Source organism: Macrotis lagotis, chromosome 6 (genome assembly GCF_037893015.1).
Source record: "Macrotis lagotis isolate mMagLag1 chromosome 6, bilby.v1.9.chrom.fasta, whole genome shotgun sequence".
NCBI lineage: Eukaryota > Metazoa > Chordata > Mammalia > Peramelemorphia > Peramelidae > Macrotis > Macrotis lagotis.
Genome location: NC_133663.1, coordinates 79,050,621 through 79,077,815, shown reverse-complemented (window position 1 = coordinate 79,077,815; position 27,195 = coordinate 79,050,621). Strand labels below are relative to the sequence as shown.

General features: G+C 36.3%; 1 protein-coding gene across 4 annotated transcripts in view; it reads left to right on the top strand.

The window, feature by feature from the left end:
• The first annotated feature begins 312 nt into the window (after positions 1–312).
• Positions 313–27,195, top strand: part of RPE (ribulose-5-phosphate-3-epimerase) — a 56,682-nt gene continuing 29,799 nt past the window's right edge. The window contains exons 1-6 of one of the 4 annotated variants that reach the window (XM_074191471.1): positions 313–494; positions 1,071–1,111; positions 7,304–7,383; positions 9,663–9,802; positions 10,597–10,731; positions 15,074–15,160. In XM_074191471.1, coding sequence (XP_074047572.1) covers positions 384–494; positions 1,071–1,111; positions 7,304–7,383; positions 9,663–9,802; positions 10,597–10,731; positions 15,074–15,160 — 594 coding nt within the window. In that variant the 5' untranslated portion in view covers positions 313–383. Of the gene's footprint in view, positions 506–1,070; positions 1,112–7,303; positions 7,384–9,662; positions 9,803–10,596; positions 10,732–15,073; positions 15,161–27,195 lie in introns of all 4 variants that reach the window. The other 3 variants (XM_074191469.1, XM_074191470.1, XM_074191472.1) reach the window with 3 other exon arrangements.

Genomic DNA, 27,195 nt, shown 5'->3' with positions numbered 1-27,195 from the left:
AGGGCCACAACTTTAGTTTTTTTAATTAAAAAAATTTTTTTTTTGTTTTTTTTTTTTTGCCCGTGATTTTATTTTAAATCGTTTACGGGTGACAAAGAGGGAACGCCAGTACCTTCCCGCGGGCCTCTTCTCCGCGCTGCACTTAAAATGCATAGTGTGGAGATAAACCTGAAATCTGAGGGATTTAAAGAAAGCTGAAATTTGAGGCTGCTTCGCTTCAGGCTACTCGCGCCGCGCCCCCTCGCTCCGCTTCCGCTCCGGCCGGCGGAGGCGGGACTTCCTGTGCGCGGCACCCGGAAGATCCGGTCAGGAAGGAGAGGGAGGGAGGGAGCGGACGGGGCATCGTGGCTTTGACAGAATCCGCCGGGACACGCGCACCCGCCATGGCATCGGGCTGCAAAATCGGCCCCTCCATCCTCAACAGCGACTTGGCCTGCCTGGGGGCCGAGTGCGCCCGGATGCTGGATTCCGGGGCCGACTATCTGCACCTGGATGTAATGGACGGGTAACGGCGCGGGGCCGGGGCCGGCAGGGCGGGCAGGGCCGGGGCCGCACGTGTGCCCCTGGGGGGAGGGGAGGCGGCGGCGCGCGGCCCTCGGGCTTGGCGGGCCCGGACACGGATCGGACCCCCCCAACGGCCCGGCTGCGTAGACAGCCCCCCGCTGCTGGGCAGCGCTCCCCCTCCCCAAGTGAGGAACACTAATGTGAGCCAAAAATTGGATTAAAATCCTGTTTTTGAGAACCAGCCATTTCCCCCTATCGCATACCCCAAAAGTCTTAGTGTAGTTTGGAGCTATCGAGAAAACCAGTTTTGGGGCAGCTCGGTGGTGCAGTGGATAGAGCCCCGGCCCTGGAGTCAGGAGGACCTGAGTTCAAATCCGACCTCAGCCACTTAATGACCTGGCTGTGTGGCCTTGGGCAAGCCACTGAACCCATTGCCTTGCAAAAACTAGGGAAAAAAACCAGTTTCAAGGCCCGATATGCAGTGATCTCTTCCTTCATAGGTTGTCCTTCAGTCGTGTCTGATTGTCTTTGACCCCATTGGGGTTCTTTGTTTTTTTTTTTTTAAGATACTGGAGTGGGTGGTCTCCTTCTCCGGCTCATTTTACAGGTGAGGAAACTGAGGCAAACAGGGTGAAGTGACTCGCCCAGGGTCACACAGCTGGGAAGTGCCTGATACCCGCTTCAGAATGCAGCCCTTCCTGACACCAGGCAGGCCTTTCATCTACTGGGCCACCTCACTGGCTTTCCCTCCTAGGGAGGAAGTGGCAAGATAGAAAGGCCGCCTAATATTGGAGGCCATGCCTCTTAAACACCTTTAGATAAGCCAAATTATAAGCAGTCACTAGGCTGTCCATAATGAGGTTGATATGAGTTCCCCTAGAATATAAATGTGTGTGTGTGTATATACATACATGCACACATATATACATACATAATTATTTATGCTATAACATAATAATATGCACAGATCTGCATGCTTATAATTATATGTGACATATAATATATAATCTAATAAACATTTTAAAGTAATTACTTTTTGAAGCTTTTGACAGAATTAGAATGTACATCTTTTTTTTTTCTTGTTTGGTTTTTTTGGGAGGCAAATGGGGTTAAGCCGCTTGCCCAAGGCCACACAGCTAGGTAATTACTGAGTGTCTGAGGCCACATTTGAACTCAGGTCCTCCTGACTTTCAGAACTTCTAGAACTTTCTGGTTCTAGATATTTGCCTATGATTTATCTAGCATCACAGTCAGTATGTCAGTTGCCAGACTCTTAATAAATGATTTAACTTTCTGTACCATGCTCAGGTTTCTCATATATTTATTACATGCACTGTCCATATAAAAACCTTCCATAAAGGGGCGGCTAGGTGGTGCAGTGGATAGAGCGCCTGCCCTGGAGTCAGGAGGACCTGAGTTCAAATCCGGCATCAGACATTTACTAATTACCTAGATGTGTGGCCTTGGGCAAGCCGCTTAACCCCCATTCCCCTGCAAAAAAAAAAAAGAAACAAAAAACCCCTCCCTGATACCAAGCCTATTATATGTTTCTAGCTCCATGTTTCTGTTACTTCATTCACCATCATCTTTTTATTCTGCAATTTACCTTTCACAAAGGGGAGTTCAACAGATTCTAATTTAGCGAATATCTACTTTTTGGAAGGCTCTGTGCTACTTGAGAGAAAGATACAAAGTTTAACTAAAATAATACCTATCCTCAGAAGATAGCCAGTAATCCTCTTGGAGGTTATCATCTAGCAACAGGATAAGTCTTGACTATAAAAAGCTGTAATTAGGGAGTTTTGCAACTAATGCTATAGAAAAATCCAAGGGAGAAAGGGCTTTACCAACCAGGAAGATCAGGGCAGGGCAGACTTCTTCAGGTTAGTCCCTAAAAGATGGTAAAACTCAGTTTAGAATTAGAAGGGACTGGAGCAGCTAGGTGGCACAGTAGTTAGGGCACTGGCCCTGGAGTCAGGGTTACCTGAGTTCATATCCAACCTCAGACCTTTAATAATGATCTTGGGCGAGACACTTAACCCCATTGCCTTGCAAAAATGAAAAAAAAAGGGGGGGGACTTTAGAATTCCACTTTAACTCCTCATTTTATTGATATGGGAACAGAAGCTCAGAAAGAGTTAAATAACTTGCCTGAGACCACATAGATGCAAGTTAAAGAGCTGGGATTTGAATATAGGTCCTCTGACTCAAGATTTATGTCTCCTTCCACTGAAATATACTTTTCAGAAGGTGACAAGAGTAGGGATGTTCTAGGGCATGAGTATCCAGCCTTTTAGCTCTTCTGGACTGTATTAACCAACAAAAACCTGCTTAAAGAATTTAATTTTTATTTATGTCTACAGTGTAGCACATTTTATCAATGAGAATAATAATATAATGTAATAAAGTAATAATAAAACATCTACTTTTTAAAACAATAAGAACATTATTTTTAATGTGAAATCTGAGCCTGCTTTTTTTTAAAATGAGGGCTTCCATATGTTTGGCAAGAAGTTATAATTTTGTAAAAGAATATTTTCAAGATGCTTGTCTGAAATTTTTGTTATATTTTTACTTTTCGTATGCTTCATGCAGACACAAATTTGCTCGAAAAACGTACTCCCCCAAAAGAGACATTGTGAACAGGGTATGTTTGTGAAATACCCAATACTTTTTTTTTAGGTAGGTACAATTGTATAAAAGTCCAATAAAGACACTTGAATAATTTTTTTAAGTTACATATCTGATTGCAACTCGCTACATTGTATTTGCAAGTGTGCAGGTAATGTGCTGATGCCAAATGAAAATGGAGTAGCAGTTATACTGAAATGTAGTTAGTGCTTAAATCCTATATGAAATAGCAATTAATGCTGCATACAAAAAGTTGTCTATTGCAACTATAAGGAGTCATGTTTTAAAGAAAAGATCTAATTCCTATATGCATATCTTTTGTTAAAAACGAACAAAAAAAAACTGTCTTTGAGCCTGCATAAAGTTGAGATGTGTTAGTTAAGGGTTAACTTGGTCTATGGATGTTGCAACATTGGCATATGTGATTACCTGTTCCTTCATTTTCGGTTACATGAAGCAGGCCTAGTGAATGGGCATTGTGGGCTGTGGTTTGGACACCTGTTCTATGGACAGGGAAGAAAGAGGCTTAGACTGGAGACAGCAGATTGTTGTTATATTATTATTATTACCCTATTCAGGTTTGGTGAGAGTATAGGAGATAAGACACAAAGGAGTTTGTATTTTCCTCAGAGACAATAGAGACTCACTGAAGTTTTTTTTTTAAGAGGAATGATATAAGATCTATATCTGCATAGGGAACTTTTTGTTGGTAGTGATATACATGATGGGTGGGTAAGGGGAATGAAAAGTGAAGGCTAAAGACACATTAGGATGATACAGCAATAGGTATTTTAACAGTCTGTATTCCATAAAAATAAATTTAGTAAACAGTCACTAATAAGGCTGTTGTGAAGCACTTTTTTTTGAGAACTCTGACCAACCTTTCAAATACTCAAAAAACTTATTTTTTACATCTCAGCTCCTTTTTGTGATCTAGAAATTGGTGCCATTTTTGCACATCTTTTTGAGTCCTCTTGTCAAATAATAGTAAAATTAAGATTATATGGGGTTTTTATATTTTTCCTTCATTTCCATTTATCTTAACTATTTATGAAGCTTTCAGAGTACTTTTAACGTTTCATTTTATCTTCACAACTAGCCATTTGAGTAGTTAGTATTATTCCTAATTCAATAAAGGAATGAATGAAAAGTCATTTATTGAGTATTTATTATATCAGAAAGGGGATACTGAGGTTCAGAGAGGTTGTAAACTTGCTCATGATTAAACATTGAACTGGATAGTCCCACCAAATTCCGGGGTTATTTTATGTCTTGTTTCCCCACATTTACTTGGCACTCTTTGGTACCATATGTGAAGACTTTTTCATTGTAAAAGCTTTGGGTGGTGGGTGGATCTTGGATACTTGTAGAACAGGAAGCAACAAATGCTGAACTTAAAACTAAGCTGTTGAGTGTGAAACCTGAGGAACTAAAGATTGAGAAAGACAAACAGGCTTGAAATAACAGAAGAAACACCCAAATATTTGAGTGTTGTGTCAAACATAGGAAAGGAAAGCAGTTAAAACACCAGTCATAATTCTGCAATTTTTTAGTAACTGACATAAGGTTTACTTTTGGGGAGGGGAAAGGAAGGGAAGAGGTCTTTGTCTCTTAAGCTGTCTATAATTTTATTCTCCATTGGCAGTTTTTTGGGGAGCTGTGGTGGTGGTGGTGGTGATGGTTGAGGAGACAATGTTTAATTTACATTCCCTGAATCTCTTAAAACCTTTCTTTCCATCTTGTTTCTAAGCCCAGACCTTGTTAGGTTGTTCCTCAGAGGAGGTGACCAGTTTCTGACAACCCTGAGTTTTAGCTGAGCTTTTCTACTGTCACTCTGGTTTTCTTTTTCTCCTAGGTGTCTTGTCTTATTTTTTCATTACCTCATACATGATTAGAATTTGGAGCCCCTTTTCCTGGTCCATCCCCTCTATCCATTTGATTTTCTGAACAAAACCTTAACAAAAAGCACTAAGAGAGGGTGTATATGTCTGTTTTTCACTGGGGATAACTCTTTTAAAGGGGGGGGTGTATGTGTATCTGTGTGTGTGCGTGTGTGTGTGTGTGACTGAAAATACTCTTAAGAGGGTATGTGGGTGTGGGTATGTCTTGTGTGTGTATGTCTTTGTGTGTAGAAAGATATTAATAAGAAGGAACATTTGAGAATCATTAATGTTCAGAGAAGTTCTTAGGTGATAGAGACCTGGGAGACCAGTGACTCATGTAATGAACTTCTTAGTGCAGGGTTATGCAAATTCACATGGATAATACAGTTAAATTTAATATATTTAGAAATGACTTTCCAAGTTATGAGAAGCCATCCCCAGCAGGAATAAAGGAAAATGGTTGACATTACTATTTTAAGACAAGAGGATTTTGAAGGAATTTGCGCTCAAGTTCTTTATTATTATAATACTATATAGTATAACCTTAAACTTACTTTCTTTGATTTTCTAGGAGACTTGGAGAGTTATGTAAGACAGCCAATTTGTTTTTATATATATATATATATATATATATATATATATATATAAATATATAAAACCTATGGAATATAACTAAAACAAGGAACTAACAATTACATTTTTTATCATGACTGATCTATTGAAAGAAAAAAAGAATCAACATTAGATGTAGTTTTAAATATTGTTGCTGCATGTTATTCTTTGGAGGTTTGTCCCATTTCATTCACTCGATTAGGAATTTCTGAGATTTAAAGGGAGAGAATTTCCCAGATTAAAAAGTCCTTTTTCATAGTACTAGTAAACAGTTGAGTGATGCTTTTTGAATAAAGTAAGAAAGAATTACACAGGTTGAGGTTGGGAAGAGGAAAAAAATCTATCACAGTCTTCTGATTCTTCCTCTTAGCTGGGAGAAGAATTAAACGCTAAAGAGAAGGACCTAAAAAATGGGTTAGTACTTCCTTATATCATGATCACTGATTTACCATACTAATGGAGAGGAGTTAAGAACCACCAGATACTGTGGTCTTCTAATTATCCTTCTTAAATCTATGGTCCCATGAGTCTTCTGATCCCTTTGGGTTATTTGTTTAAAAGGAAGGAAGAAAGAAAAAAAAGGAGGAAGAATGAAAAATCTTAAGCAATTTTAATTATAAAGTATATTTAATAACCTTTGAATACCGTTTGGAATATGTCCTGGTAAATTATACTGATCTGGAAGTTTTTAATACATCTTTATTTTATAGTTCAATATTCCAATCAGGTGAAATAAGTTTACAGTTAATAATTCTCCTAACAATTAGGTAGAAAGCATTGTTTATTTGTAGACATGTCAAGTCATATACCTAAATTCTTAACACAAGTTAGAGGAAAAGACCTGGAATACAGTACTTGGGGCTCTTTCTAGTATACTGTCCATTATACTTTATTGCTTGCCCTTATCTGTTTTGTTCCTAAGGGTAAATAAGCATAGGAGTCTTGTATTTGATCAGCCTTGATAAATCAGTATTGCTAGAGTAGTGTGGAAGTGACCCAATCTCCAGTTTGCCAGTTTGACTTTGGATCTATCCATGATGATATTCACACTTCAGCTGACTCCTTTATGCTTATAATATCCAAATTCTTGTATTAACCATATGCTTCCTGAATAAAAGACTCACTGTTAATTTTTTATAAATTGAATGCCAATCATTGAGAGGTGTATAGTTTATGGTCAAAAGTTAGCATTATAATTGGAAGTAAATATGTAGGAATTCATATTCCTATATATGGATGACACATTTTTATGGCCAGCATGAGAGAGTGTTTTCTAGTGTTAACATGCACAGTAGACTAGACTTGAATTCTAGCCATCTCACTAATTAGTTGTGTGACCATAGACAAGCCAACTGACCTTTGTGAGTTCCATTTTCTTCAATGGTCAAAGGAAGACTATTTTTTACTGACTCTATTCACCTCAGGATTTTATCAAATAAGATAATATATTTTCAAAGATGTGTATATACTCCCTAAGAATGTATTCTTTGTTAAAATTTCTAAGTGACCTTTAATTTTCTAAATTGAAGTACTCTGAGCTTGCTTAATTTTGTTTAATACTGACTGTACAGTGTTCAGTTTATATTGCCTATCCCTCCCTCTAGTCTTCACTGTTGCAATATTAAGAGAATGGCATTAGTTCCATTGAAAAAATAATTTTCTTTGTTTTATAGGCATTTTGTTCCCAATATCACCTTTGGGCACCCTGTGGTAGAAAGCCTTCGAAAGCGGCTAGGCCAAGACCCTTTCTTTGGTAAGTAGTTATGAAATCATTAGCGCAGTGGTGTAGCCTATTAAACTAAATTATTCAAAACAGTTTTGCTTCCATATCTAATTTGCTAAAGGGGAATTAGGGGAAGGTGATATATAGTTTTTATATTGACTTTCATTTACTGTAATGGTTGAATTTAGGCTGTACTCTCCCCTAAATCCAACCATTTATAAAACTTGAATATGACTCAAAAGTTATTTTTTACTCTATACCTCTATTTTGACCCTTCAAAAAATATTTCCTATCAGAATATAGTCATCCTATCAGTATAGTCATGAAATTTGCTTTGCACTGTATTTAAATTTCCTTTAAGTATATAGAATTTTAGGATTTATTTGCTATTGATTTTCAGTTGTATGTTCAGACTAGTAATTTAGTTTTTCTGTCTTTCCTCACTGCTTTCAGTATATATTTCTTCCTTTACTTTTAGAACAGTCTATCTCTTACCTTGTTGCCTTTATGTAAGCTGGTCCCCATTCCTAGAAAGCTGTCTTGTCTGACCTCTGTGTCTAAATAAAATATGTAGAGGAACCCTTCAAGGCCCACCTCTTCCAAATATCCCCCAACCTCTTGAAATTATGTTTTACTCATTTGCTTGAGTATTAACATTCTCCTGGAAAATGTAAGTTCTTGAGTACAGGAACTTTTGTTTGTAATTCTAGTGACTTGCATAACATCTTGCTACACCTAATAGATGTTTATTGAATTTAATTGCATACATTGTTGCTTCAATTCTAGATGTCACATTTTAGAAAGAAAGTTGACAAACTAAAGAATGTCTTGAGAAGTGTAACTAGGATGGTAGAGGGCCCCAATACAAAGCCATTTGAGTTTCATTTGAAGGACCTAAAGATAGTTTAGAAAAGGGGGGCATAGGGAGGAGGTAATAGCAGTATGCAATTGTTCAAAAGATGTTTATGTAGAAAACTGATTAGATTTTGTTCTGCTTGTCCCAGAGTACAAAACTAGGAGCAATAGATAGTAAGTGGGAAAGAAGTATTTTCTCTCAATGTAAGAAAAAAAAATTGTCTAAAGATAGAATGGCCTGCCTTAGAATATAATGGGTTTCCTCCTACTGACTTCAAGCAAGGGTTGGATCACTGTTTGGGGGAAGGTTTGGGTTGTATCAGATGGCCTTATAGGTCATCATTTTTGCCATTCTGTAATGCAGAGTGGAAAATATTAACAAAGTGCTTAGCTGTGTGACCCTGGGCAAATAACTTAGTCCTGATTGTCTCATTCAAAAAAAAAAGTATAGTGCATGATTAAGAAATGAAAGAGGCCAGATGTAGATGACTAAGAAGCCTTACAGCCATCTTTCATAAAAGTATTCTTCAGGAAGCAAGTCATAAAGTTCTGGTGAGCACTAAATGTCCTTACCAAAAAAAAAAATGGCCATGTCTTAATAGACATGATGAGTTACTGATGTGAGAGGCCTTTCTAGAATCAGTTGCAGTATTAATTAATACATAGGTCAATGGCAACACCAAAATAGAGCAAAGGATAAAAAGGAGAATAAGAAACTGAACATCTAAAAGAACTCAAATCTAAACAAGTCATTGACTGAAAAATAAGAAATGAAATAAGATAAAGATATTGACTCTGGTAATCACTGTATCTTAGGGCATTTTAACTAGCCTAAGGTTCCAAAGAGCCCAGTGACTGCTGGTGCCGGGAAGCAAATCATGGTTCAAGGTATTAACTCACTTAAACAAATATGAAAAGTGGAAGATTAGTGTTGTTAGAAAACAGGAGGGAGGAAAATGAACCCACAAAAGAACTTGTCATAGGATACAAGCCAGATTCTTCTAAGATCCTGAAACCAAAAAAGCACAACTCAGAGATTCACAATGGAACTGATTTTTCCATCAATTATATGACTATAATAAAGGAATTATACATTTGGAATTCTAAAACCTCAGTACCTAATGTGTTCTACAAGAAAGTAGAAATAGTATTTTTGAAAATAAAGTTAGGCAAAGAAATATAACAAAGAAATTCTATTGGAAATTACAGTCTTGAAAACCATATCTCAGTTTTTAAGATATTTCAGAAAGGGAGGGATACATGAAGTAGAAAAAAAAATCATACTGTTATTAGCCCCAAAGATAGTTGAGATAATATCAGCAGGTACTAAAACACTATTAATAATCCCTATTTGGTAATATACAGAGTTATAATAGCTATAGTTTCAAATTGACCCAGGAAATAGAAATCTATTATGTCTCTTTGTTCATATTTAATTTTGGTGCTCCTTTCAGACATGCACATGATGGTTGCTAGACCAGAACAGTGGGTAAAACCAATGGCTGTAGCAGGAGCAAATCAATACACCTTTCATCTAGAAGCTACTGAGAACCCTGGAGCTCTGATTAAAGATATTCGAGAAAATGGAATGAAAGTAAGAAGCAGTGGTCTGTTTTTGGCCCCCTTTTTTTGACTGTAAAAGTTTTGGGAATGTAAGAAATGACAGTGAAGTTGTAATAAGTCACTAAGTAATTATTACTTGAAGGAAATAAAGCTTATTTTGACTTTGCTGATGTCTAAGATATTACTTGTCTTTCAGGTAAACTTTAGAAAACATCTGATTCACATTGTAGTGTTTTAGGAGATCTGAGATTTGTTATATCTTCTGCCATTAACCAGGTGCAACCTTGGGCAAGTCATTAATGAGAAAATCCATAAAATGAGAGAATATGGGTTACATGTTTGCTAATATTCCCTTCAACTTTTAACATTGTGTTTTCTTAATGCTTTTTCAAACATAAATCATTCTGGTGACATTTTCTAAAAGTTACTTTTGAAAAATGTTAATACTCATGTTTATATTTACCTTCAATAATTTATATATGTTGGGGCAGCTAGGTGGTGCAATGGATAGAGCACAGGCCCTGGAGTCAGGAGTACCTGAGTTTAAATCTGGCCTCAGACACTTAATAATTACCAAGCTGTGTGGCCTTGGGCAAGCCACTTAACCCCATTGCCTTGCAAAACCTAAAAATATATAATATATATATATATATATATATATATATATATATATATATATATGTTCCCAAATATTAAGAATTGCCCATGATTATTAATGGAGGTGGGGCTTCTTAGCCTTAGAAGTCTTGTTTTATGCCTAACATATAAAATACTTTGTTGATGAGGATAGTGATTCATAGACTAACATGTATCCTTTTGTTGTAGGTTGGTCTTGCTATTAAACCTGGCACAACAGTTGAATATTTGGCACCATGGGCCAATCAGATAGACATGGCTTTAGTCATGACAGTGGAACCTGGGTTTGGAGGTCAGAAGTTCATGGAAGACATGATGCCAAAGGTAATAAAGGATGTGGTATTGAGATGTAGCTTTTTATCTGGTTTTGGAAATCAGAAAAGGGATTATTTTATTTCACAAGTTTTGCTCTTTCATCTTTTTGTGAATATTAGAGCATTTTGTTTTTTTCTTCCTTGTTATCATTTTGGCTACATACTCTTGCAAAGTCTGTGATCTCATTGTCTTTTCTTAGTAACTGCTCTCTTAGCTTTTCCTCCAAATAGAGGTCTAACTGAAACTTTCTTCAAATTCAGTCATACTTGATTCTTCAGAGAGATTATCTCTAGAACAGAATTAAAAAAAAAATTAGAGGGATGGGCCATAGCCTCTATCACCTTTCCTTAACCCACTCTTCTTCCAGATTCTTACCTTGTCCTCTTGAGGGTACCACTGTCATCCTTCCATTCACCCAGGTTCTCAACCTTGGAGTTATCCTCATCTCTTATGTATAGACAAGTGCTAAGTTTTATCAATACCTCTTGCACTCTCAGTCTTGGAGTCATCTTAAACTCTAAACCTTTCTTCATTTTCTATATACATTCAGATGCCATCTTTTCAACACTTATCTGTCCTCTTTCCTCTATTCACAAGACCACTACCTGCTTTAATCATTCACCAGGGCACCTAGGGGTTGCAGTGAACTGGTTTCACCAATCCTTTAGTAGGAGGACCTGAATTCAAATCAGACTTCAGACACTTGACATTTATTAGCTGTATAACCTTGGGCAAGTCACTTAACTCTCACTGCCTCTCATCCAAGGCCATCTCCTGTTGTCCTGCTCCATATCTGTTCACTGGACTCAGATGGAAGAATATGAGGCTGGTGATAGCACAGTATGTCCTCATGCAAGTTCAATTCATCTGCTTGTCATGGCATCACCTTGATGTCATGGTTTTCTTTAAGAATGAAAGACAAGGGGGCAGCTAGGTGGCACAGTGGATAGAGCACCAGCCTTGGAGTCAGGAGGACTTGAGTTCAAATCTGGTCTCAGATACTTAATAATTACCTACCTGTGTGACCTTGGACAAGTCACCTAATCCCATTGCCTCACAAAACCAAAAACAAAAAGAATGAAAAACAAACATAAACCTCCCTTAGAAACAAGCATGAATAAGACTGCCAGAACTTGTTTGAACATTTAACTGAAGTGTTAAAACTGAACCATTTTCGACTTGGATTTTCCAAGACTTCCTGCTTCAGATAATTGGGGTGTCCTATCTTTCTTTTTTTTTCTTTTTTTTTTTTTTTGGTTTTTGCAAGGTAGATGGGGTTAAGTGGCTTGCCCAAGGCCACATAGCTAAGTGTCTGAGGCTGGATTTCAACTCAGATACTCCTGACTCCAGGGTCAGTGCTCTATCCACTATGCCACTTAGCTGCCCCTTGTCCTATCTTATTTTATTAATCAAAGGATCCTCTCTTAATCATGTAGTAACACCCTCATCTGATGAAACTTAAATATTCTGCCCAAAGGACAGGCATTTGGGTAGGTTGTGTATTTCTAATTATGGGCATAAATGGGGAAGCAATATATCCATGTTATTTTATTTAGTCTTACATGCTTGATGTGCATGTTTTTCCTTCTTTATCCCAAACCGTTCCTTCAACATGTTGGACTAGCTTTTTGAGTATTTGGGAAACTTGACTCCCTTGAAGTCAGGTAAAAACAAAAATCTTTGTAATCATTAGAATGTTATATAACTATATTATTTGGCATTATTGTAAATACTGGTGAATAGTGACCAATAAATAGTTTTATATTCTTCCTTTAAAAAAAAGAATGTAGGACAATCAGCATCAACAACTTCCAAGTAGATAGTCTTTTTTTAATCCAGTTTCCATTTTCTCCTCTCCATTGCCTTTCCATTCAATCCCATATAATCTTCATACATCTGGTCCTGTTACTCTTTCATCAGGAACCTCAGTGTTTCTTCCAGGAAAAAAGAAAGTAACACATAGTGTCCATTTCCAAGTTTTCTGGTGATTACAATTTAGTAGCACTTTCTTTTGAAAAGATGAAACACAAATGTTAAACTTAAAGATAATCAAGCATGAAAATAAGGTTTGATAAATAAGTTAAAGCTGTGAGATCTAATTTACTTCCTACTGTGATCTTTTAATGATTCTCATAGAATGGCTAAGATCCAATGGACACTTTTAGTACATTAAGGAAATATTAAGGCATTTTACATTGTCACTCTACATGGGGCTATATGCATGAGATCTTAATTGTACACAGAGAAGACTTAGAAAAAAACAAGTGAGGCATGGCTTAGTATTTAGACACCTCAGCTCATTCTCTCCCCCTGCTATCTTGACATTTTCTTAATGTCTGTTCAGTGGTTTTCAGCTTCTGGTGTATGGATATCTGATTTTTTTGTCAAAGACACTAGAACATTTGTAACTGACATATCCACTGAATCCTTCCATTCCCTCAAACAATCCTTCTGCATCTCTTCAAACTCCTAGAAAAATTATCTACACTGGCTGCCTTGGCAGTATGGCCTCTGATCTCATTACTCAACTGCAGCTGCTTTCCAAAGTTACCAACACTGGTTTTTGCAAGGCAAAGGGGTTAAGTGACTTAGTCACACAGTAAGTATTAAGTGTCTTGAGTACTGATTCCAGGGCTGGTGCTCTATCCACTGTGCCACCTAGCTGCCTCACCAACCCAGGCTGATACTTTCTTCTGTTATCATCCCTTAGGCCTTATTGATGAATTTAACACTTTTGACTACTCTCCTGAGTTTAAGACACTGCTCTAGTTTCTCCCACTTTTTTTAAACTGCTTTTTTCCCATTTCCTTTCCTGGCTCTGGTGTTCCACAGGATTATGTTTTAAGTTCTATTTTTGTCTGTAATCTCTTGGTAACCATAACAGCTCCTATTGGTTTTTAAATATCTTTGTGCAGATTACTCAACTTTAAATCTCTAGTCCTGTTTCTCATCTGAGTTTCAGGCTCAGATAATTAACTGTCTATGGGACATTTCAGACTGGTTTGTTTTGGAGATATTTCAAGCTTAGCGTATTCAAAACTGACCTTTTTTTATCTTTATCCCCAAACCCTTCCCTCTTACATTTGCTGTGAGGATACCACCATCCTCTGTTCTGCCATGTCTTTGACTTGCCACTATAATCAGTTGCCAATTCTTGTTGGTTGAATCTCAATACCTCTTGCATGTGACCTCTTCCCTTCTAATTCAGCCACCTTTTTAGTTCAGGCTTTCTTCACCCTCCCATCTGTATTATTACAATTGACTCTTGTCCTCTTGTCTCATCTCACCTTTGTTCTTCCTATTCATTGCTGCCAAAGTGATTTACCTTATATGTAAGATCTGACCATTTTATTCCCATATTTATTTCCTAGTTGTCTTTGAAAGCCTTTCTTAATCTGATTACAGTCTTTCACCTTCATTGGATTTTACTCCCCATTCCTCCCTTTGAGATCCAGTGAAGCTGACTGCCTCTCTGCTTTCCCTCATTTCTGCCTCAAAAAATATCTCTCTTCCTTCAAGATATAATTCAGTAATCCCTACCGAGATTTTCCTTATTTATTCTGTGCAGAGTTATAAACTTGCACTATTTGCCTTCCTTGAGTTTGAGCACCTTTGGAGTAGAGATTATGTCCCCAGGCTTTGTACAGAGCCTGGCCCATAGTAATGCTTCATAAAAATGGTTGTTGCTAAACAAAAGATGACTTGATTTAGTCTACACATGGTCATCTGTGTTGGTACAGTTTTAACACTTTTCTTTTAATTGCTCGTCACACAGTCATCTCTCAGCAGACTTGCTTTGATCCCCTGGAGTCTAGATTCAGAGTAGCTTGTCATTTAATTAAAGAGGCCCATGTCTGTAGTATTAGCAGACTTCTCCTGCTCCTAGAATCTTTTTCTGGGCCTGGCCTGTCTTTCAAGGCTTTCTTGTACATTATACTGTTTATGATTCTTTGTTCTTACTAGGCTGGTCTCCTTCCTCTTTAACTCAGATCAAATGAAATGTGACATGTAGAATTCTTTGCAGATTTTAAAGTATTGTTTAAATGTTATCTTTAGCTTTATAAAATAGAAACAGTATTTTGCAAATGTAACAATTTAAATGTATTTCTGAGAGATTTCCAAATTGTCTTCAAATAAAGTATTCCCTTACCTTAGGTAAATAGGATATCTTGGGTTATTTTTCCATAGGATTTTAATCCTTGTAGTTTTTTTCTTAAGACTAAAACAAAATGACCATTTTGTGGAAACTGGGTTGCCTATGGAAGCTAAAGGAAAATATTTGCAGTTTTAGGCTGTTTCTACAAATATCAGATTGGGATTCATAGATTATTTTCCCATCTTGTGTTTCTAGGTTCATTGGTTGAGGACCCAGTTCCCTTCTCTGGATATTGAGGTAGATGGTGGAGTAGGTCCTGACACAATTCACAAATGTGCAGAGGTAAGATGCTTCCTGTGGTTCCTAGGCAAAATAGATTAAGAGTTCAAAAAAATCCTAACCATGGTGAAAGGATAAGCCAAGACAAACTTTTAGGGCAAATACAATTTCCCCTCTTTCCTTTTCCAAATTGACCTTGGCTAGACAATACAATCTGGGATTTTACAACTTAAAAACTATAGTCTTAAGGCCAGTTACCCTGTTAAACTTTGTTGTCTGCTCTCTGAGATCAAAATTGCTTCTTACAGTTATTTGGATATTGCCTTCCTTTTTTAGATTTCTTTTCACTTATAGTTTTATCATCATCATGGTGTATATTTATCTGATTTTGCTTTTCTTCACTTTGCATCCATTCATATAAGTTCTCAATTGTTTCTTTGAACTTTTTGATATTAATTTGTTCGGGCATGGAGGCAACTAGATGGTGCAGTGGATAGAGCACTAGCCCTATTGAATGGAGGACTTAAGTTCAAATCTGGCTTTCAGGCATTTCATACTTCCTAGGAGTATGACATTATGCAAGTCAGTTAACCTATTGCATTGCAAAAAAAAATTGTTCAGGCATTTTTCTCATTGATGGGTATGAATTTGTTTTTACCACTTTAAAATATGCTAAGATAAATATTTTCGTACATTTAGGACATTTGTTTATTTGATTTTCTTGGGTGATATGCCCCATGCTTAGTTCACTTGAGTTAAAGATTATAAAATGAGGGATTTTCCCCTTGACTCTTCTTTACTGCAGTCTCTTTGATGACCTTATATCTATTGCCATGACTTTAGTTATAATTTTCAATTTTTTTATTATATCAAAGATAGACAAAAGAGAATACATTTTATCCACAAAGCATGCCTATTCCTAGAGATCCCCCTTTTTTTTTCTTAATTTAATGGAAGTACTAATTCTTGTACTGTTCCCTTTTCATCATTCACCATACCAATCAGTTGCAAAATTCTGACAAATATTGCTACATAGGTCTCCGATATTCCACAAACTGCTACTATTCCACACAGTGTCCTTATATTCTCTTTCCTAAAGTATTGTAAAAGCTTAACTGATATCTTCTTCCCTCCAGTTCAGTGTTTGAACACTTAACCTCAGTCACCATAATCAAGAATTCCTAAATTCAATTACATTACTATAATCTATTGGCTTTCCAATGTTGCCTTCTGCCTTCCCTTACTAAACCCTATTCTTTTGTCTCTACAGTGACCTTCAATACCTTTTTCCCTTAAATTCTCTAATCCAGACTAGCTTCTCTACTCTAGACACTCCCTTCTTTTCCCTATATTGATCTTTGGTAAATCAGTTCAGCTGTGCATCATCCTCTTGAGTCTCTGGCCCACTGAGTCTTATCACCAGATGTATCCTGCCAGGATTCAGCTTTAAACTCCCACTATCCACTGCCTTTGCTCCTACACACATACTGCTGGACATAGGTAGAGACTATTTTGAATGGATCTATGACAAATTTATGTTGCACAACCTCAATTGGGCCCTCACTGTTGCCAGACAAATTTCCTTCATGGTGGCTCTTCCAAACTTTTCATTCCCTTCTCAAAACCTCCCAGTGAATGATTTCCCTCCTTTCAGTCTCTTAGCTGAGAACTCTTTATTAAAGATTTTATTTAGAGTTTTGCAATTTTTCCCCCATTTTACTTTCCTCCCCCCACAGAAAGCAGTTTGTCAGTCTTTACATTGTTTTATTGTTGTATATTGATCCAAATTGAGTGTGATGAGCGAGAAATCATATCCTTAAGGAAGAAACAAAAAGTCTTAGAGATAAAACTGATATCCTATTGTCTGATCTTATTATTTTTCTAAATTAAAGGGAATAATCCTTGGACTTTGTTCAAACTCCACGGTTCTTTATCTGGATACAGATGGTATTCTCCATTGCAGAGAGCCCCAAATTGTTCCTGATTGTTGCACTGATGAAATGAGCCAGTCCATCAAGCATGATCATCATCCCCATGTTGCTGTTAGGGTGTACAATGTTGTTCTGGTTCTGCTCATCTCACTCAGCATCAGTTCATGCAAATCCCTCCAGCCTTCCCTGAATTCCTGTCCCTCCTGGTTTCTAATAGAACAAGAGTATTCCATGACAGTTTGCTAATCTATCCCTCAATCGAAGGACATTTACTTGATTTCCAATTCTTTGCCACCACAAACAGGGCTGCTATGAATATTTTTGTACAAGTGATGTTTTTACCCTTTTTCATCATCTCTTTAGGGTATATACTCAGTAGTGGTATTTCTGGATCAAAGGGTATGCACATTTTTGTTGCCCTTTGGGTGTAGTTCCAAATTTCTCCAGAAAGGTTGGATGAGTTCACAGCTCCACCAAAAATGTAATAGTGTCCCAGATTTCCCACGATCCTTCCAACAATGATCATTATCCTTTCTGGTTATACTGGCCAGTCTGAGAGATATGAGGTGGTACCTCAGAGAAGCTTTAATTTGCATTTCTCTAATAAGTAATGATTTAGAGCAATTTTTCATATGACTATGGATTGCTTCAATCTCCTCATCTGTAAATTGCCAATTATCCTTTGACCATTTGTCAATTGGGGAATGGCTTTTTTTTAAAAAAAAGTATGACTGTTCTCTGTACCATTAGTTGTAAAGATTGTTTCCCAGTTTACTACATTTCTTTTGATTAAGGTAATCGAAATCTCCATCTCTTCCTTGGTCATAAACTGCTTCCCTTTCCATAGATCTGACAGGTAAAATAGTCCTTGATCTTAAAATTTGCTTATAGTATTTTTTTTTTATGTCTAAATTCTGTATGCATTTGGAGCTTATCTTGTTATAGGGTGTGAGGTGTTGGTCTAATCTAAGTTTCTTCCATATTGACTTCCAATTTTCCCAGCAGTTTTTATCAAAGAGAGAGTTTTTATCCCAATAGCTGGACTCTTTGGGTTTATCAAACAACAGATTAATATAATCGTTTCCTGTTATTGCACCTAGTCTATTCCACTGATCCACCACTCTATTTCTTAGCCAATACCAGACAGTTTTGACAACTGATGCTTTATAATAAAATTTTAGATCGGGCTAAGGGCTAAGACCCCTTCTTTTGCACTTTTTTTTTAGCTGAAAACTTTTACAGAAAAAAAATTGAAACCATTTGCCTCGATGACTTCTGCCACTATCCTTCACTCCTGTCTCATAGGAAGAGATGGCCTTATTCCTTACCAAAGCCTACCTCTCCTCCTGCAGAAACTATTCCATTTTCTCCACTATATTGACCTCTCTGTTATCTTCGTTTTCTTATTTGTCTTGTATTTCTCCCTGTCTACTGTCTCCTTCCCTACTGTTCAACATGTCCATGTCTCCTTATTCTCAAAGAAACTCTATTATCCCCATTATTGCCTGCTCTTTGTAACTGAAAATTATTGACCAAAGAAATCGTCTTTCTTAGAAGTAAAAATGAAAGGCTGGAAAAAAGAATGTAAATCATCAAAAAAATGAAATCAACCAACTGGAAAAGGAATTAACTCATCAAAAAAAGTAAAATTAAATACCTGAAAAAGGAAACAAAGGCTAACTGAGGAAAATGAAATCCTCAAAACTAGAATTGGACAAATAGAAAATGATGACTCTGAGACACCAATATTCCATCAAACAAAAGGCTGAAAAAAATAGAAGGAAAATATAAAATGTAAAAAAGTAGGAAAAAATGCCCTGGAAAATGGATCCAGGAGAAATAATTTACCAATTGTTTATCTCCCTGAAAGCCTAGATCCCAAAACAAAAAAGCCAGGAAATTATTGAAACTTGCCCTAATATCCTAGATCAAGAAGACAAAAACTCCTTGAAAAGTACATAGAACACCTCTGGAAAGAGACCCCAGAATAAAAACTCCAAGGAATGTCAGCCAAATTCCAGAATTCTCAACTAAAGGAGAAGATACTGCAAGCAACTAAAAGGAAGCAATTTATTAGATTTTATTTGAGTTTTACAGTGTTTCCTCCAGTCTTACTTCCCTCCCCCTACCCACCCTCACAGAAAGCAATTCCTCAGCCTTTACTTTGTTTCTGTGCTGTACATTGATCCAGGAAGCAATTTAAATACAAAGGAATCACAATCAGAATTACACAAGATTCCTCAGTATCAACAGTAAAGGATCAAAAAGACTGGAATATGATACTCCAGAGGGCAAAGGACTTTGATTTAGCCAAGAATTAACTACCCAGAAAAATTCAGCATATTCTGTCAGGGGGAGAAGATGGATTTTTAGTGAAATAGAGGACTTCCAAAATTTTCTGATTAAAAAGACCAGAGTTGAATAGAAAATTTGATCTTCCAAATATAAGATCCAAGAGACACATGAAATGGAAACAGAAAGGGGGGGGAAAGCACTTGTACATTCCTACAAGAGAAGATAACACTTGTAACTCTTGAGAGTTGTATTTCTCTCAGGAAAGTTAAAGGGTTGAATATAGTTTAAGGGATTATACTTAGAGGATACAGGTATAAACAAAAGATGAAGTGATGTTGATTATGAGGGTGATTATTTCCTACTGAGACAGGGAGAATACATAGTCTATATATAATTAAATCACAAAGTGATTTCACTTTACTAAATACTTTAGTTAAAGAGGGTCATAGTAAAATAGTGGAGGGTAGAAGTATACTTAGAAGGGTTGGACATAAATAGGTCATGAAATGATCTTGTCTTATTCCCTACTTTAGTTAACAAGGGTTATAGTGTTATAGTTGGGAGTATTGTAGGGACAGAAGGAGTGTACCCAATAATTTGGTTGGGGAGGGTAGAAATACTAGGGTTGGAATACTATAGAGAGAGAGAGAGAGTGTACTTAGAGGGTCTGAACATGAAAAGATGAAGCAATTTTGCTTTGCTTGATGCTTTTGCTTCAGTTGGAAGGAGGTGCATAGAGGGGTGGAGGGGATACATTCTGTTCATGAAATGATTTGGCTTTGCATGATGCTTTGGCTCAGGAGGATTTTCTGTCCATTGAGGATACTTGAAAAGAGGAGGGCAATATAAATTAATCACAAATGTAATTTGTTGTGATTTATGACTCTCGAGAAGTGTATTTCTAATGGGATAGAAGAGTGAATGTACTTACTGACTGAGACAATGTTGCCTATCAATCAACCTTTGAGAAAAGTACTTCTATTAGGATAGATAAAAGGAGTATATTTTGACAGAGTTATGACTTAAAACAATAAAGACATAAAAAGGACTATGCTAGGAGAAGGCTAGGCATTAGTGGATAAATAACCCAGGTAAAGTGGCACAAAGACCTGTTATAGTAGAGGGAAAGAAGGGAGGTTGTGAATACTTGAGTAAATCCTACTCTTGACAGATTGGCCCAAAGAGGAAATAACATTTGGGTTTAATAATATTAACTACCCTAGGGAAGTAGGAGAGGAAAGGGGAGGAGGGAACTGATAAAAAGTAAAAGTAAAGTTAAATTTAAATTGAAAAGAAAAGTTAAAGGGAAAAGGGAGATAAACATTGGTGAGGAGTAAAATGAAAAAAGGAAAGAGAAAAGTATAACAGGGTAAGATAGCATGGAGAGAAATATAGAATTAGTAATCTTAATAGTAAATATGAATGGCATGAATCCCATAAAATGGAAGCAGAATGGATTAAAAACCAGAATCCTACAAGATGCTGTTTACAAGAAATACATTTGAAGCCAAGAAATACAAGGTAAAGATAAAAGGCTGGAGCAAAATACATTATGCTTCAGTGGAAGTAAAAATATCAGGGTTTGCAATGCTGGTCTCACAAATTAAAAGCAAAAATAGATCTAATTAAAAGGGATAAAGAAGGGAACTACATCTTCTTAAAAGGCACCATAGGCAATGAAGCTATATCATTATTAAGCATATTTGCACCAAGTAATAAATTCTTAAAGAAGTTAAAAAAATTACAAGGAGACATAGTCATTAAAACTAATATCAGAATTAGATGAATCTAACTACAAAATACACAAGAAGGAAGGTGAATAAAATCTTAGAAAATTTAGACATGATAGACATCTGGAGATAGAAAAGAATATTTGTTTTTCTCTGCAGTGCATGGCACCTGTACTGACCATGTTCCAGGGTATAAAAACTTTACGATCAAATGCAGAAAGGCAGAAATAATAAATGCATGCTTTTCAGATCTTGATCTAATAAAAATTATGTAATAAAGGACCATAGAAAGATAAATGAAAAATTAATTGGAAACTAAATCTATTTTTAAAGAATGAGTGGATCAAACAACAAAACCTAGAAGTAATTAACAGTTTCATCCAAGAAAATGACAACAGTGAGACATACAAAATTTATGGGATGCAACCAAAGCAGATTTTAGGGGGAAATTTTATCTCTCCAAATGCTTATGTGAATAAAATAATGAGGAAATCAATGAAATGGCTGTGCAACTGAAAAAGCTAGAAAAAGAACAAATTCAAATTCCCCAATTAAATTAGAAAACTAGAAATTCTGAAAATCAAAGGGGAAATTAATAAAATTGAAAAGAAGAAAATCATCGAGGTAATAAAACTAATTTGGTTTTATGAAAAAATAGATTAAACCTTTGATCTGTTTTTTTAAGATAATTTTGAGCTATTTTGTCCAATTGTTTCATCACTAAAATTAAAAACATGAGTGAAATGGTGAATATTTACAAAAATATAAACTACCCACATTAACACAGAAGAAATAAAATACTTAACCCCACTTCTGAAAAAGAAATTGAAAAAACTCATCAATAAACTCCGGGCTCAGATGGATTTACAAATGAATTCTACCAAACATTTAAGGAATAATTAGTTCCATTTCTACATAAACTATTTTTAAAAACTAGGAGAAAGAGTTCTGCCAAATTTCTTTTATGACACCAATATGATGCTGATAACCTTAACCAGGAAGAACCAAAACTGACAAAGAAAATTATAGACCAATCTCCCTAATTAAAAGAAAGGTACTTAAATAATCTTAAATCTTAAATAAAATTTTAGCAAAGAGATTACAACAAATTATTCCTAGAATAATATACTATGATCAGGTAGGCAAGAATGGTTCAATATTAGGAAAACACTCAACACAATTGAATATATCAATAAAAAAATAATGGAAACCATATGATTATCTTAATAGGTGCTGAAAAAGCCTTTGATAAAATGCAATATTTGTTCCTGTTGAAAATAATAGATAGTTTAAACAAATGGAGTTTTCCTTAACATAATATGCAGTATATCTAAACCCATTCAACAAGCTTGTAATGGAGATAAGTAAGATTGGGGTGATACAGGGATGCCCATTATCACCATTACTATTCAATATATTTTTAGAAATGTTAGCTTTAGCTGTAAGAGTAGAAAAAGAAGTTGATGGAATTAGAATTGGCAGTGAGGAAGCAAAACTTTCACTCTTTGCAGAAGATATGATGATGATATACATAGAAACCCTAGAAAATCCACTAAAATAACTACTTGAAACAATTAACAAATTCAGCAAAGTAGCAGGATATAAAAATAAACCCATATAAATCATCAGCATTTCCACATATGACAAAGCCCAAGGGCAAGAGACAGAAAAAAATTCATTTAAAATAACTAGACAACATAAAATACTTGGCAATCTATCTCACAAAACAAACACATTTAACACAAAATCAGATCTAAACAATTGGGAAAATGTCAGTTGCTCCTGATTAAGACTGAGCTATATAAAAAAATGACAATTCTAGCCAATAGTAGTGCCATACCAATTCAATTCCAAAAAAAAAAGTTTTGCAGAGCTAGAAAAAATAGTAACAAAATTCATCTGGAGGATGATGATGATGATGATGTTCTTCATTTTTGAAGAAGGCAACATCAGGGAGGTGATACCATGACATGAATTAGATTTGAGTGAAGGGTTGCTGTGCTAAGTCACCAGCCTCACTTTCTTCTCTAGAGCCATCTGCTCCAGTGGCTAGATATGAATCAGGATGACTGGAGATGGCCCTGGATGCTAGGCAATCTGGGTTAAGTGACTTGCCCAAGGTCACAACAAGTGTTAAGTGTCTGAATCTGGATTTGAATTCCTTTCCTCCTGATTCCAAGGCCAGTGCTAGCTAGCTACCCCTTGACCTAGCAGGTTTAAGAACATCAAGGGAATTGATAAAAAATAAATGCAAAGGAAGGTGGCCATGTTATATCAGATCTAAAACTATACAATAAATAGTGACTGTCATCAAAACTTTCTGGTATTGGTTATGAAAGAGTAATGGATAGGAGGCACTTAGGTGTTGCAGTAGATAGAGCACCAGTGGTGAAATCAGGAGGACCTGAGTTCAAATTCAGCCTCAGGACATCTAATAATTACCTAGCTGTGTGATCTTGGGCAAGTTATCTAACTCCACTGTCTTGCAAAAATAAAAAAAAAAATTTTAAATAGACCAATGAAGTAGGATAGGTACAAAAGAATCCATGGGAAATGACTATAGTAATCTATTGTTTGACAGACTCAAAAACATTAGCTTCTGGGATAAGGACTCACTATTTGACAAAAACTGCTGGGAAAACTGGAAAACAGTATGGTAAAAGCTAGGCATAGACCTATACTGAAATAAGGCCCAAAATGGATACAGGATCTAGACAAAAAGGGTGATACCATAGACCAAATAAGAACGCAAAATATAATCCTATCTGTTGAATCTATGGGAAGGAGAGAAATTTGTGACCACACCAAAAATAGAGAACATTATAAATTACAAAATAGATGATTTTTGACTGTTAACCTAAAAAAGTTTTTGCACTGATAGTACCAATGCAGCCAAGATTAGAAGGAAAACAGAAAGCTGGGAAACAATTTCCATAGCTAGTGTTCATGATAAAGGTCTCATTTCCAAAATATATGGAGAACTGAATCAAATTTGTACCATTCCCCAATTGATAGTTTAAGTATATGAACAGGCAATTTTCAGATGAAGAAATTAAAGATATATAACTATAACTATATATATATATATATAAAATGTTCCATATCATTATTGATTAGAGAAATACAAATTAAAACAACTATGAAATATCACCTCATACCTATCACATTTGTTAGTGTGACAAAAAAATAGAAAATGATCATTATTGGAGAGGGTGTGGGAAGATTGGGACACTGTTGGTGGAGTTGCAAACTGATCTAACTATTCTGGAGAGCAACTTGAACTATTCCCAAAGGACAATAAAACTGCATACCCTTTGACTCAGCAATACCAATACTAGATCTATATCCAAAAGATCATAAAAAAATCAGTGAAGTTCCACATTCAAAAATATTTATAGCAACTCTTTGTAGTGGCAAAGAACTGGAAACGAGGGCATATCCATCAATTGGGGAATGGTTGAATAAATATGGTCTATGAATGTTATATGGGGTATTCTATAAGAAACCATGAGTGCCAGACTTTAGAGAAGCATGGAATTACATGAACTGATGCTGAGCAAAGGGAGCAGAACCAAGAAAACACTGAACACATTAACATTGTGAACTGATTAACTATGATGGATGCAACTCTTCTCAGCAGTTCAGAGAGCAAGGACAACCCTGGGAGACCTGTTATGGACAATTCCATGCACATAGGGAGGAAAAAACCAAACCACAGAATCTGAATGTATTCTATGTTCACTTTTTTAAAACATATTTTTCCTTCTTTTCTCATGGTTTTCTTTCCCTAAGTCCTAATTCCTCTAATAGGAACTTAATTAAACAGAAATATACACGTATACTGTACAATTGCCGCCAAGGGGAGGGGGGGCAGAAAAATGTAATATAAATATGTAGGTGGATGAATATTGAAAAATTTCCCTTCTTTATCCCTTTTAATTAGATCTATTTTTGCTTTTAATTTTTCTGAGATCAGGATCGCTAACCCTAATATTTTTACTTCCACTGAAGCATAATGTATTTTGCTCCAACATGTAATTTGAAAAATAAAAATCAGTTTAAAAAACAAAAAGGTCATTTACATCCATCCCCCCCCCCCTTTACCCCTACAATCCAATTTTTTTTAGGTTTTTGCAGGACAAATGAGTTAAGTGGCTTGCCCAAAGCCATACAGCTAGGTAATTATGAAGTGTCTGAGGTCAGATTTGAACTCAGGTACTCCTGACTCCAGGGCCAGCGCTCTATCTACTGCGCCACCTAGCCACCCCAACAATTCCAATTGCTTGACCTCATAATTCCACCCAAACTTTCCCAATAATCTCTTAATTTCCAAATCCAATGGCCTTTTTTCCCCCATTACTATTTGTGACCTCTCTGCAGCTTCAGCCTTTGAAACTGTTGATCATCCTTTCTCTCTAGGTGTTTGGGACACCACTTTCTCTTGGTTCTACTACCTATCAGACTACTCCCTCAGTTTCCTTTGCTGGAACCTTATACAAATCATACCTTCAAATTGAAGGCATTCCAAAAGGTTCTGTCCTGGGCCTCTTCCCTCTTTGTACTGCTTTATTTGATCTCATCACTTCCCATGGATTTGATTAACATCTTTATGTTGATGATTCTCAATTCTGCCTAACCCCTCTGCTGACCTCCAGTATCAGTGGCTTTCAAACATCTCAAACCAGATGTCCAGTAAGCATCTCAAATACTACATGATCAAAACTGAACTATCTTCCCCGCACCCCTCCCCCATACTTTTCTCCCCTATCCTTATGACTATAGGGTGATGCCATACTCCCAGTCCTCCCAGATGTCATTCTTGTTCTTTTTATCTTTGCAACATCTCGTGATTATCCTTCTTTCCTCTGATACTCCTGCCAACCTGGTACAGACCCTCATCAAGTAACAGCTGAACTGTAGCACTAGACTGCTGGTGAGACTGTCTTACCTCATCTCTCCCCATTATAGTCTACCCTATATTCAACTATCAAAGTGATTTTCCTAAAGTACAGGCCCAAGCTTATCCTCTCAATGTCTATAGGAATATATAGTTTGAAGTGGTTAATGGTAGGAATGTTCTTAGGATTGAGAAAATTGGGATATATTCTCAAGCAAAAGAAAGGAACAATCAGGAAGAGATTGCTAATGAGATGTGATAGTGGGTCATTGCAAGGGCAGCTTGAAGATGGATTGAAAGGAATATGCAGTGGGTATTACTGACTTTGAAGAGGAAAAGATTGGAAAAGTAGAGAGAATAGATGATAATATCAAGGAGTTTTGAGATGCATAGAAATAAAGAAGAGGGAACTCAGTGTATAGCCTCAATATTTTCTCAGTAAAGTATGAAACAAGTGGAAAGGGGAAAGAAGGGTAGTTGGTTGGCTTGAGAGGTTTGGAATAATTTCAGAAGTGGGGTAAAATAAAAATTAAGGAGGAGTTAAGATTGCTTTTAGCAAGGGACAAGCTGAGATTAGATATTAAATTTGAAATGAACTCAGTCAATATGCTTAAATTATTTCCTCCAGTTTTATTCAGCAACAAATGAATTGGAGAAGAATTGGTCTGGTAGGGTATGAGCTTTGATAGGGGAGGGGCAAGGGCCTCAAGAGAAAAAGGGTGGTATAGAGTTAAATTCATTAATTTTAGTTTTGAGATTGGGAAAGGTGGATGATGAATAACAGATGAAATGGTAAGGAGGATGAAAAATAGATTTAGAAAGAATAAGACAGGGAGAAATGTAATGTTAGGGGAGTGATGCTCTGGCACATTCAATGGCCAAAGTAGAAGATGAAAGGCCCCATCCTCTTAAGAGATTTATGGATGATTTGAAAGCTGGGAGTAATAGCTACCTAATAAGCAGGATCAGTCAGTATCTACAGATCACAGGCTTAAGTAAGGTGTTTGCTCAAATGTGATATGAAATTCTGTAATTACATTTGGGTTTAAAAAAAGAACCAGCTTCAGATAGCATTTCATGTAAAATGCTTTTTTAATAGACTGCACTGTCGATGCATTCCAAAAAAGCTAATGTGAACTTTTAATAGACTTAAAAGAGGCAATGGCTCTGCTAAACTTTTCCCTTAGCCGGGTCCCATCTGTCATGTTATGTTCAGTATGGCATCTCACTTAGTTTCAGACCCTT